We start from the raw sequence: 12,715 nt of genomic DNA, 5'->3' as shown, positions 1-12,715 counted from the left end.
ACTTTACTTCTGTGATCTTCTAAAAACCTACAATGCGTGTCTTATGAGAAAAAAACTGGACACACTTCAGTAGTGGTGTATCCTGCAAAATACTCATGAGTACTCCTTAAAGTTGCCAAGGTCATCAAATTAAAGAACGTCTGAGAAACTGCCATAACCAAGGGGTACATAAAGGAACATGAAAACTAAATGTAATGTGTTACCCTGGATGGGATCATCCAGGGTAAGGGACAGAAGGACATTAAGTAAAACCTAAGAAAATCTAAACTATGGACTTCAGTTAATAATAATGTATCAGTATTAGTTCACTGATTGTAATACAGGTGTTAATAACAGGCAAATTCAGGGTATATAATAGCTCTCTGTGCTATCTTTTCAACTTTTCTGTAAATCTCAAACTACTAAAATATAAAGTCTAGTTTTTAAACAATTAAGAGTTAGTTTTAAAGCAATGCTATGTAGATTCTGCAAGCCGTGCATACAACCCACCACTTGGTTTGCACAGGCAGAGATCCACTCTAATGGGGTATTGCGAATATGTTGAAAGAACTTCAGTTTCTGAACTAAAATGATCAAAGTGTGTTGGACTCATCATGGTCTTACTAGTTTGCAGACTGACAGGATCATGGTGACATTTATTAGGTTGTGAGGCTGGAAACCCAGAAACAGAAGGCTGACTGTGCCTCCTTATTCCAGCTGAGCCCTCCTGACCCTTCCAAAGCACACGGCCAGGTTGGCCCTCCTCTTGCCAATGATCTCCTGCGTGGAATTGTAGTCCTCTCTGTGTCTCTCCAGCTCAACCCTGGAACTAGCATATGCTGACATATTGATCTTAATTTGAGTCTTCTTCATCTTTCCTTTGTTCAAAGTCAGAGACATTCAGTCAACTTTATGAAGTACCCACCTATTCTTCCACCTACTTTAAGAATCTACTTCTTATCAACATCAATGTTTAGCCTAAACATTGCTTCTGAACGATAAAACTGTTCTATAAAGATATTTAAAACAATCATCCATTTAAAAAATTCCACTGCTGCTGCTACGTCGCTTCAGTCATGTCCGACTCTGTGTGATCCCACAGATGGCAGCCCAACAGGCTCCCCCGTCCCTCGGATTCTCCAGGCAAGAACACTGGAGTGGGTTGCCATTTCCTTCTCCAATGCATTAAAGTGAAAAGTGAAAGTGAAGTTGCTCAGTCGTGTCTGACTCTTAGCGACTCCATGGACTGCAGGCCACCAAGCTCCTCCATCTATGGGATTTTCCAGGCAAGAGTACTGCAGTGGGGTGCCATTGCCTTCTCCGAAAAATTCCACTAGTAGAATTTTTAAAAAAATGCTTTGCATGTAGTGGAGCATATGGCAGTGACAAGATCACTGCACTGCAAATGACCACAGAGTATTCTGGGAGTGGACAGGGTACAAATTATAATAGACCCTCTAGAGGCTATTTCATGTGAAAATCTTACAAATTTAATACAGGACCTTGAAAGGTCATCTATATACAGTCAACCAGTGCTTGGGATCACTCTAGATTTTTTCTTCTTCTTTTTTTTTTTTAAAGATTCACCTTACATTTTGAGCTTTCCTGGCTCACAGAGAATTTCAAATTTTTGAAATTGGTAAAGAAATGCTGCACTTTCTGGCAATGTTCTTATTTTCACTAGCCAACTTTACTAGAATCAGGAAAGTACAGTAGAGTAGGCAGGAGAGACTTTCAAAAATACAAATGGGCACCAATTTTCTGCTGCAGGAAAAAAAGTAATGGTAAATGGAAAACAACTGGATTTGACAACTAGCAGGTTACTGAAGACCTATAAAATAGCAAACTCGGCAGAATAAATACTCACTGAATGACTGAGTGAGTAAATAAATGATAAAGAAGGGAAATAGGTTACCAAAATTAGCAAGGAAGATGGGACAGTGTCTCTGATTTCAGAAGGCAAGATGATGAATAAGGAGAGAAAATGAAGGTAAAGAGTTTGCTAATTTACTAAACAAACACTAAGAACCTAAAATGTACCAGGTACTCTAGGAAGTGCTGGGAATGACAGTCCTTGGGTTTAAGAACCTTGGCTTCTTAGAGAAAACAGCCTTATAGATGTGCACACAGCTCTGAAAGAAGCGGTCCCCAAGGAGGTTTGTTTTATAGTTTTAAAGAACAGAAGTTCATCAGGTGAGGTGAGATAAGGAGAGGAGGTCTAGCAGTAGAGAAGCCTTAGCTGGGCAAACACGTAAGAGGAAGAAAATAATACGGCAGGGCCTTGTCAAGGCCCCAGGAGTAGGCATGAAATGAAGCTGAAAGGACTTGATTGTAAAGGCCATTAAAATCAAATAAATGTTTAGGCTTTTCTCTTGCACACTCTGTAAGATGTCACGCGTTTCAAAACTACAGCAGAGAAATAATAAACTGGGAGTTGGCACCATAAACAATGAGGATGTTGAATAATCAGTGCCCACTCTAAATTATTTGTAGACTAAATGATCTGTTTTGTGGATTTTGTTTTTGTCTTTTTTTCCATTTCTTTCCTTTGTTTGTCTTTTGGTTATAACTCGGCTTTTAGTACCCTTAAAAAGGCATTCATCTGTAAATTGCTAGCCTAGTTATTAAATGGGATTTGATGGGATCTGATTAGGATTAGAAAAAGATCTTTTCATACAAGTTTCAGAAAAAAAATCTTCCAGTAACACGACAGACACAGCTGTGCAATCACACTGGGTGACACTTTAAAGGTAAGAAAAGAAAATGAGTTTACATGGAAATAATCTAATAACAAATAGTGCCAGGTGTACTGGTATTACTATTCACTGGGGAGATAAACAAAAAGTATAAATGTCAAAACTGTGTAGTCATAAGACTTCTGGTTCCAGATGAGAACTGTATTTCTGCAGCTAAAACCCCTCGATATTATATATAAAACAAATATAAGAAGACTCTGAAAGGTAGAGACAAGAAGGCAGATTGGCTAGGGTTATAAAATTAATCCTATTTCTACAGAATTCAGTGAACATGTGCTACTGAAATTAAAAACATAATACCATTTATAATTGCTAAAACAGAAAAATACTTAGGTATAAATCTAGGGCTTCCCTGATAGCTCATTTGGCAAAGAATCTACCTGCAATGCAGGAGACCCCAGCTTGATTCCTGGGTTGGGAAGATCCATTGGAGAAGGAATATACTACCCACTCCAATATTCTTGGGCTTCCCTTGTGGTTCATCTGGTAAAGAATCCACCTGCAATGTGGAGAATCTGGGTTCGATCCCTGGGTGGGGAAGATCCCCTGGAGAAGGGAAAGGCTACCCACTCCAGTATTCTGGCCTGGAGAATTCCATGGACTATATAGTCCATGAGGTTGCAAAGAGTCAGACACTACTGAGTAACTTTCATTTTCTTTTCATAAATCTAACAAAGTACAGGACTTATATGCTAAAAACTATAAAATGATTTTTAACAAAATCAAAGATCTAAATAGAGACAGATCATGTTCATAATGTAAATAATTAAAATCCAATGATATCACAACAAACCCGTTAGAACAGCTAACCTAAAAAATGACACTAGGTGCTGGTTAGGATGCAAAGAAACTGGATTTTTCATGCATGGCTGGCAGAAATGTGAAATAGTATTTTGTTGTTGTTTAGTTACTAAATTATGTCTGAATCTTACAATTTCATGGACTGTAGCCCACCAGGCTCCTCTGCCCACGGGATTTCCCAGGCAAGAGTACTGGAATGGGTTGTCATTTCCTTCTCCAGGGCATCTTCCCAACCCAGGGATCGAACCTGCATCTCCGGCTTAGCAGACGGATTCTTTACCACTGAGCCACTTGGGAAACCTATAAAATAATATACAGCCAGTCTATACAATAGTTTGACTTTTTTTTTTTAAAGAAAACCTACAACATACACTTACTATATGACCTAGAAATTACATTCCCGTGCATTTAGCCCTGAGAAACAAAAACTTACATCTACACAAAAACCTGTACAAGAATGTTCAAAGCAGCTTAAACGGCAACGGCCCAAAGGAGGGAAAAACTTTTAACAGTTAAATGGTTAAACAAACCATGGTGTATCAACCCTACCATGAAATAGTACTCATCAATAAAAAGGAATAAACTATTAACATGTGCAGTGAGTCACATGGAACTCAAGGGTATTATGATGAGTGAAAAATGTTGACCTCAAAAAGTCACATTTTCATGATTTTATTTATATGTGATTCCCAAGATCACAAAATTATAAAGACAGAAAACAGGTTAGTGGTTGACAGACCTTACAGGTTGTTGGGGATGGAGGGTAGGTTGGACTCAAAAGGGGTATAAGGATCCTTGTGGCAACAGACTAGTTTTGTAACTTGATTGTGGTGGTGATTAAATGAATCTACGTATGATACAATGGCAAAGAGCTACACACAACACAAATGAAGGTGTTGAAAACTGGTGAAATCAGAGTAAGGTCTGCTGACTGTATTCATGTCTATTTCCTGGTTGGTTGTCGTCTGCTTCCTGGTTGTGACAATGTGCTATAGTCATGAAAGATATTTATGTCACTGGGGAAAAGCAGGTAACAGGTACATGAGAGCTTCTGGACTATTTTTGCAGTTTTCCATGAATCTGTAATCATTTCAAAATAAAAGGACATGCTATTCCAATCTCTTCTCTGGCTGTCTTCTGGTATAACAGTAAAACAACAGCAATGCAACTGCAGCTTATCCTCCTGTTCTGAAGCCCTGGAATTATAAGCAGAAACGGAGCAATCTCCTGAGAAAACAGGGAATGATAAACAGTTGATGATTCTGACCTTTCTGGTCTCAAATGACCCTTCCCAGCTTCTAAGTCAAAAGAAAGAGCCACTCCAACAAGTGTGAGAAGTGGCTACTTCATAAGAAGTTGTATTTTCATTTCTTACACTAGGCATTACTGTAAGAACAGAGAACAGGAAGTGACTGGAAAATTATGAGGTCTGCACACTTCAATACCAACAATGTAAACAAAAAGAAGCACCAAAAAATACACAATAGGGAACAATCCAAACGAGATTTCTATTTCCCTTTGGATGGATGTCCGTGTTGTTCCCTTAGAGTGGTGGCTCTCAAAACGTGAGTGCAGAATACTCACCATAATATTTTAAAATCTGGAAGGAAGAGCAGTGATACTGGATAGCTGCTGGGTACCATGTCAACTAGCAGCTTGAGAGAGTTTACAGTTTCAACATTAGGTTATGCTACATTTCTTTCCATCATGTCTTAATAGATGGAACTGCTGGTTCTTTCTTTCAACCTATGATTCTTGTGGAGAAGTTACTGAGGCACTAGGGAACTATGAACGAGAAAGGGTGCGAGTTCTGTGCTCGGGTACGGACACCCCAGGGTGAGCATACTGGAGTTCTCACCTTGACCACGTCTCTCACTGACCGTGCTTTCTAAGCACAAATTGTTGACTCCATCATCTGATATCTACATTCTACTCGAACTGCTTGCTGATACTGCAGTGAACTTATCCACTCCCTACCCTAAGTCCCTGAACAAACCAATAAGAAGCAATATGCAAACAGTACGACCTCAGTGAAGGTCACCGTCACTATCACCCATGTACCCAAGTCAGAAACCAGGGGGTCACACTTGACTCGGCAGGCCCTTTAATATAATAGCCCTCATTCAGTACTTTCCCAAGACCACCTCCTCCCCATGCTCCCCCTTCACATCAATTTGTTTCAGACCCTCAGCATTTAGCCCTCAGACTGCTGGACTTTCACAACCCTTTTTAACTAGTTTCTCTGTCTTGCTATTCATCCTCTATAATGTTGCTGGAGAAACTTTTCTGCAACTCCAATCTGACTGTGTCATTCCCCTTCTTAAAACTCTTTGGTGCCTGCCCACACCATATGGAAAAAAGCAGTTAGGATACCATTCAATGCCATCAGCGATCTTGCCCCTGCCGAATCACCCCTGCTCCTTTTAGCCCTTCTCTTGACCTCCTGCCACACCAAACTACTTTGGAGTTGTCCCAATGTGCCAGGGCTCCACATTTCCTCATGGACCACATCTCAGCCATCATTTAAGACCCAGTCAAACAGCAACTCCTCTGTGAAATCTCCTGACGGTACCATAGTCCCAAGTATGCTCTCCTTTGGGCTCCATTCTAATCTTTCATCATTGATCTGAAATAATTTGGGGGCATTTATTTGTTTAGATGTTTGTCTTTTTTTGGTAGACCATTCTTGAAGGCAGGGATCTTTTTTTTAAACTCATCTTCATGTCAGCACAGTGCCTGACACACCTGGATATTCAACACACATTAAAGAAAATAACGAAGGTCAATCTCAGACTCTCTCTTCTGTCTGGCGTGCACTTTGTACCTATGTCTATTGTTGCATTTATCACACTAGATTTCAGTAATTTGCTTGGCCACCTTCTGAGGGCTCCCCGTGGATAGGTGCAGGCCAATAAAAGCATCAGTAACAACTACTATTTACGAACTGCTGATTTTATTTTAGGTTCCCTTCTGAGTACTTCAAATATATTAACTTTAATCTTGACGATAACATCTAAAGTCAGTATTATTAGTGTCAGTTTTGAGATGAAGTTTAGAGAGGCTTAATTGAGTGGAGGAGAGAAGAAAACAATCAGGCAATATAGGACATAGGACAGCAGTTCAAAATAATTATGCACAGAATGCATGTTAATAGTAATCTTTAGTACATCCACTAAAAGAATAGAAAGAATATACAATCCCCAGCCTACCTGGAGCGAAACTAAGACCTACTAAGGCTGAGAAAAGGAAAAAAGTGCAGAAAGGGAAGGAAGAGGGGTTCCAGAAGAAGCTCGAGAGGCAGACAGAGACTGATCACACAGGATGCTGGGGGCCACATTGCAGGATTTTGATTTTCATACTAAAAGCAATGGGAGGTCAGTCAAAGGCAGCAAGAGATCTACATTCTACAAAGACTTCTTTGGCTATGGTGTGAAGACCAGAGTTAAGTGAGGAAGAGAGAACTTTGCCACCATTGTCAGGACTATTTCCAGGGCACTGCCCCTCCAATCAAGTAATTTTTTTAAAGGCACTATCTTACCTGAAAAAGAAACAGTGATTAAAAAGCTAGAAAATAAAATTCTGGTTTTTGGCTTTAATTTTTTGAGATTTACTTTGTAAGTTGATTGTCTTTCCAGCTACATTAATGAACATTTCAAATACTAGGTGGCTTTTATTTCTTTGTTCCCTGATGCTCCCAGAACACACTCTTCTGTCTAAATATTTAAGTTTGACAGCTTATTAGGTCAGATATATATAATCTCACTGCGACTAAGACATGAGGGCCTTTTAAACTCCTGTTTGTTTGAGCCTAGATCAAGTGACATTTTAATTGAGTGCTTCTAATATTATTAAATATCATTAACCTATGAAGCTGTTCTGGAAGCCACTTAGGTTGTGGGGAGGAAAAAGTGAGACTCATGTTTGAATTAATGAAGCCTGACTTGACTTGCATAAAAAACATTTTTATAAGAAAAGGTAAGCCCATTCTTTATTACCTTTGGGGTATTAATTTATCTTTATTGTGATATAATTCAGAAACCATAAAATTCAACTTTTAAAGTATACAATTCGGTGGGTTTTTGTACAGCCACAAAGTTGTGCAACCAACATCACTATGTAATTCCAGAGCATTTTCATCACCCCAAAAGAAATCCCATACCTATTAGCAGTCACTTTCCGACCTGCTCTTCCCCCAGCCCCAATCAACCACTAAACCACGTTCTGACTCTAAGGATTGATCTGTCTGGACACTTCATATAAACAGAACCATATATCATGTGGCCTTTTGTGTCCATTTTGCATCTAGAATAATGTTTTCAAGGTTCAACCATGTCTACTTTTTTTAAAAAAGGAGAGTATGAACAGAAAACTAAGCACAGAAGTAAAATGAGCCTCTGAGTATCCATCAGTTGGCCTCAGAAGCCCCCAGCCCACCAACACACCCACACACTTCTCACCTAATACCATTCTGAATCAAACCCAAGACACTATATTATTTCTGTATACATACTTCAGTAAGGGCATATCAGTATGATTGCTATTCTAACACTGGACTTCTGATTGGGTATTTTATTTCTTTTTAAGAGCCTGCCTCTACCAAAAACTGAATTCTTCCTTTGCTAGGCATTATTTACTTTTAAAATACATTAAATTTAGGTACTTTTTCTGTGTACTAAAAACACTAAAGAGGAAAAAGGAAAACTAAAATCCCAGAAACATTTCTGTGGAGGCCAGGATTCAAAGTGATCTGAAATTTGATAAACACCTCAATATTTCTTCTGACAGCCAAAAACTATCATATGAGGGTTGTTTACTATTTTAGCATTCCCTTGTCATTCTGGGTAAAGGACTAGAGGTTATTACAAGGGTGTTTTGTTTTGTTTCTCAGGATGCACCAATTACAAGCCAGAAGGCACTTCAAGTGCCTGAATCAGGGCTGAAAATGAAGCAATCACACACAGAAAAGGGGGTTTATGAGTCCAACAAACAAAATTCAGGGTTTTCTTAAAGTTCATTATAGGAAAGGCAGCAAACAAGTAGAATTGTTTCACTATATTATTATTATTCACTTATTATTTCACTATAATAAGGTGAGGGGAAAAATAAAAAGAGAAGAAGGGAGCAAGAAGGACAAGGGTGATGGGAGAACGCATACCTGCGCTGTTCTTACCTTCTTGTGAGCTATCAGAAGACAGTTGGAATGCTCATGTTCACACGCGACTTCATAGTCGGGGATCAGATCCACCAACTCACAGACAAAGCGCACCACCTCCTCGTGCCAGGGCACGTTGGCCATGGTAAGACTGCTCGCCGAACTCTCTCCACAGTAGGTAACACCCTGTGGAAACAGAGACAGTTACAGGCCTATTCAAATGTCACACAGTAAGAGCTTCAGACCCAGGCATGCTTCTAGAGGTCATCCAACAAACCAATCCAGGGCTTCCCTGGGGGCTCAGACGGTAAAGAATCTGCCTGCAATGCAGGAGACCCGGGTTCAATCCCTGGGTTGAGGAGATCCCTTGGAGAAGGGAATGTCTACCCACTCCAGTATTCTTGTGTGGAGAATTCCATGCACAGAGGGGCCTGGTGGGCTATAGTCCATGGGGTCATAGAGAGATCGGACATGACTGAGTGACTAACACACTTTCAAACCAATCCACACCAATCCAATCCATATTTTAAAGTAAAGAAAAAGTAATACAGAGATGATAAAATTTGCTCAGAAGCTCATACAAGTAGCAAGTGACAAAGACAGCACTGGAGCTCCCAGGCCAAGGCTCTCTGCACTCTGACAAAGCTGGGGGCTTGGGTACCTGTGCTTTGTGCTACATCGCCGTCTGCACAGTCTACTCACAATAATACTTTTCAACCGATAGCGTACCTTTCCAATCAGATTCACTCATGCAGTGCAAGAGACTGACTGCCATGGGATTATAATTATGGAGGCACAGCTGACACCCACAAAAATTCAATGAAAAATCTATTGACTGGGGAAATAAGATGAGCTCCCATTTTTGAGTAAAGTTTAAATTTGAGATTGGTAAGAAAGTGGAAGTCGCTCAGTCATGTCCAACTCTTTGTGACCCAATGGATGGTACATTTCATGGAATTCTCCAGGCCAGAATACTGGAGTGGGTAGCCGCTCCCTTTTCCAGGGGATCTGCCCAACTCAGGGATCAAACCCAGGTCTCCCATATTGCAGGCAGATTCTTTACCAACTGAGCTATCAGGGAAACCTGAGGCTGGTAAACTTTCTGTAAAGGGCCAGATAGGGATTCCTTTCAAATTATTCTCTAAAGAGATCACTTGGTAATATATTTTGTATGTGGATGTATATTGGGTTGGCCAAAATGTTCACTGAAGTTTTTCACATGATGTTATGGGAAAACTCAAACAAACTTTCTGGCCAACCCAATATAAACACAGAATCATGCCAAAATGAAAATACATTTGTAGAAATACTTCTATATATATACACACACACATATATACATGTATCTACCCCTACAGAGATTCTCTCATTCAGTACAAATGCATTAAGATAAATTGGTTTTTAACTCTTTTGAATTCTACCTGACAACCCAAGCATCTAAGACCCAAAAGTTCCATAACTAATTTCTTTAACTGGTAAGTTACACAGTGATAAGTGATTAATGACTAATTTTCAATAATAAGGAATATCTTAACTTTGTAGGCTCTCTAAATACCTAAGAAATCAAACTTATTTGAAAAAAAGATTTGAATAGTCTAGATAAGCTGCTACTAAGTAGAGAATAAAATAAAAAAAGATGCTCTCTCTGAGATGCACACATACGCACAGAGTGGAGGGGACAGAATGACATTAAATGAAAGGCTCACAATGAGCAAAGCAGAGTGATCATGACCCTACAGATGGCAGAGCTGGGAGGGGGCCAAAAACTCAGATGAGTTCTGCAAAACCCACCACTCCAGATGGCTGTTCAAAGACTACTGTATACTACACTGAGATGACCTTTGCTGAACATAAACTAGAGGCAACTCAGCTTAATTACAATAAACTAGAGAATCTTCTCTATTAGCCCGATGATTTACAGAATTCACTAAACTGAGTTCGGGTTTTAGCTGAATAAAAAAAGCAAACAATAGTTTAAAAAATCTTTAAGAAAGCGTAGTTGGAAAATTGTACTGAACTTGCCCAAATGTATTAAAAACAAACAAAACTGATTTATTCATAAGTCAAATTAGCCATAAATATGAACTTTACTTCACTTTAAACACTGTTTATGATAGACAAATTACATGAATAACCAAGCAAATAGTGGCTAACTCAGAGGAATTTATTTTTAATATTTACTTAATTCACTGAAGCAGAGGTTTTAGGTAAGACCTTATATTCACGACAATGGCTTTGGAAAATAGTTTAATTGATTTAGCCATGCCGCTGGTGTAGTGGTTATCATGCAAGATTCTCAGGAGGCGCAGATTATGTTTTGTACTTGGGCTTCCTTGAGATTCAGCTGGTAAAGAATCACCTGTAATGCAGGAGGAGACCTTGGTTCAATTCCTGGGTCGGGAAGATCCCCTGCAGAAGGGATAGGTTACCCACTCCAGTATTCTTGGGCTTCCCTCATAGCTCAGCAGGTAAAGATTCTGCCCGCAATGCAGGAGACCTGGGTTCGATCCCTGGGTTGGGAAGACCCCCTGGAGAAGGGAAAGGCTACCCACTCCAGTATTCTGGCATGGAGAATTTCATGGACTGTATAGCCTATGGGGTTGCAGAGAGTCGGACACGACTGAGCCATTTTCACTTAACATTGATTATTCAGCAATAATAAAGCACAATATGCTAAGGAGGGATTTGGTTTGGAAAGGAAATGAAAGAGTGATTGTCATAGGCCATCACTAGGCCTTCACTAATACTTTCTCTATATGTTCACATGATACCTTATAATTAACAAAGCATTTTCATGTAAAAATTCTCTTTCTAGCCAGACAAAATCCTCAGAGGTGGGCAGTAGGGGTTACCTCCTGAGCCAACTACAGAGCCCGAGCCTTCATCGTGACACAACAGCACCAGGTAGAAACCAGTGAACCGGGGGCTTCCCTGGTGGCTCAGACGGTAGAGAATCCGCCTGCAATGCGGGAAACCTGGGTTTGATCCGTGGGTTGGGAAGATCCCCTGGAGGAGGGCATGGCAACCCATTCTAGTATTCTTGCCTGGAGAGTCCCCATGGACGGAGGAACCTGGCGGGCTACAATACATGGGGTTGCAAAGAGTTGGACACAACTGCGACAAAGCACAGCACCCACCCGTGAGCTGGTCTCCAGCAGCCGCCCCTCCGGTGCTCCCCCCTCTGCATGGGCTACTTCACCTCACACCACACTCCTGTCTACTGATGACCCGCCTGGACCTTATTCCTGATCACACTTGCCCCTGAACTGTCTCAAAATGTCTCCTTTTCCCTCAGACCACAGCTCTCTGCCGCCTTCTCCTACCAGCAAGACCCCCACCCCATTTATCACCAGCACCGTGTTCTTTCCTCCCAACTTTGAAAAAACAACCTCCTTAAGAAAACAGATGGGAACAATGTGGCAGCTGAAAGCGCTCACTCCAAATATCTGCAGGCTGAGGAGTGACAGGCAGACACAAAGAAAGTTCCCGCAGAGCAGGACCACTTAGGTATCTTCATATTTGTGGTGAAAAGCACAACCCACACCATTACATTTGGAGAAGGAAATGTGACCCACTCTAGTATTCTTGCCTGGAGAATCCCAAGGACAGAGAAACCTGGTGGGCTACAGTTCATGGGGTCACAAAGAGCAGGACACGACTAAGTGACTCTCTCACACACACATCCCATTACATTACACTGGTGTCTTCTGGAGGGACCACTCTGCTCCAGGAGATGGGGGCCACCAGGTAGGTCTTTTTTACAGGCTGCTTAGAAAGTTCACCTGGGGATTTAAAGTCTATGGGAAGAGCAGTATTTTGGCTCTTGAAATTCTAATTACATTGACTGGGTATCAAAAGGCTACTGATATTATTCTTTTGTCCCTGATCATTTTGAGGACAGAAGAAATGTTGTCTTCGTGACTTTTTGCAGCAATACATGTCACTGTTTTAAAAATGCTTCAATCACTGCCAACCCCCCAACCAACCCCAACACCAGCCAAAATTTCTCAGCATAGCACCTGAGGCC

General features: G+C 40.6%; 1 protein-coding gene across 4 annotated transcripts in view; it reads right to left on the bottom strand.

Annotated features, from left to right (window-relative positions):
- The window catches only part of LOC138429655 (S-adenosyl-L-methionine-dependent tRNA 4-demethylwyosine synthase TYW1), a 143,080-nt gene that overhangs the window by 14,717 nt on the left and 115,648 nt on the right, over positions 1–12,715 (bottom strand). For 3 of the 4 annotated variants that reach the window (XM_069571406.1, XM_069571405.1, XM_069571407.1), the window contains exon 15: positions 8,707–8,874. In XM_069571406.1, coding sequence (XP_069427507.1) covers positions 8,707–8,874 — 168 coding nt within the window. Of the gene's footprint in view, positions 1–3,667; positions 3,837–8,706; positions 8,875–12,715 lie in introns of those variants that run through there. The other variant, XM_069571408.1, reaches the window with a different exon arrangement.

Source organism: Ovis canadensis, chromosome 24, assembly GCF_042477335.2.
Source record: "Ovis canadensis isolate MfBH-ARS-UI-01 breed Bighorn chromosome 24, ARS-UI_OviCan_v2, whole genome shotgun sequence".
NCBI lineage: Eukaryota > Metazoa > Chordata > Mammalia > Artiodactyla > Bovidae > Ovis > Ovis canadensis.
Note: the sequence above shows the minus strand (reverse complement) of the source record. Positions and strands in the feature narration are given on the sequence as shown.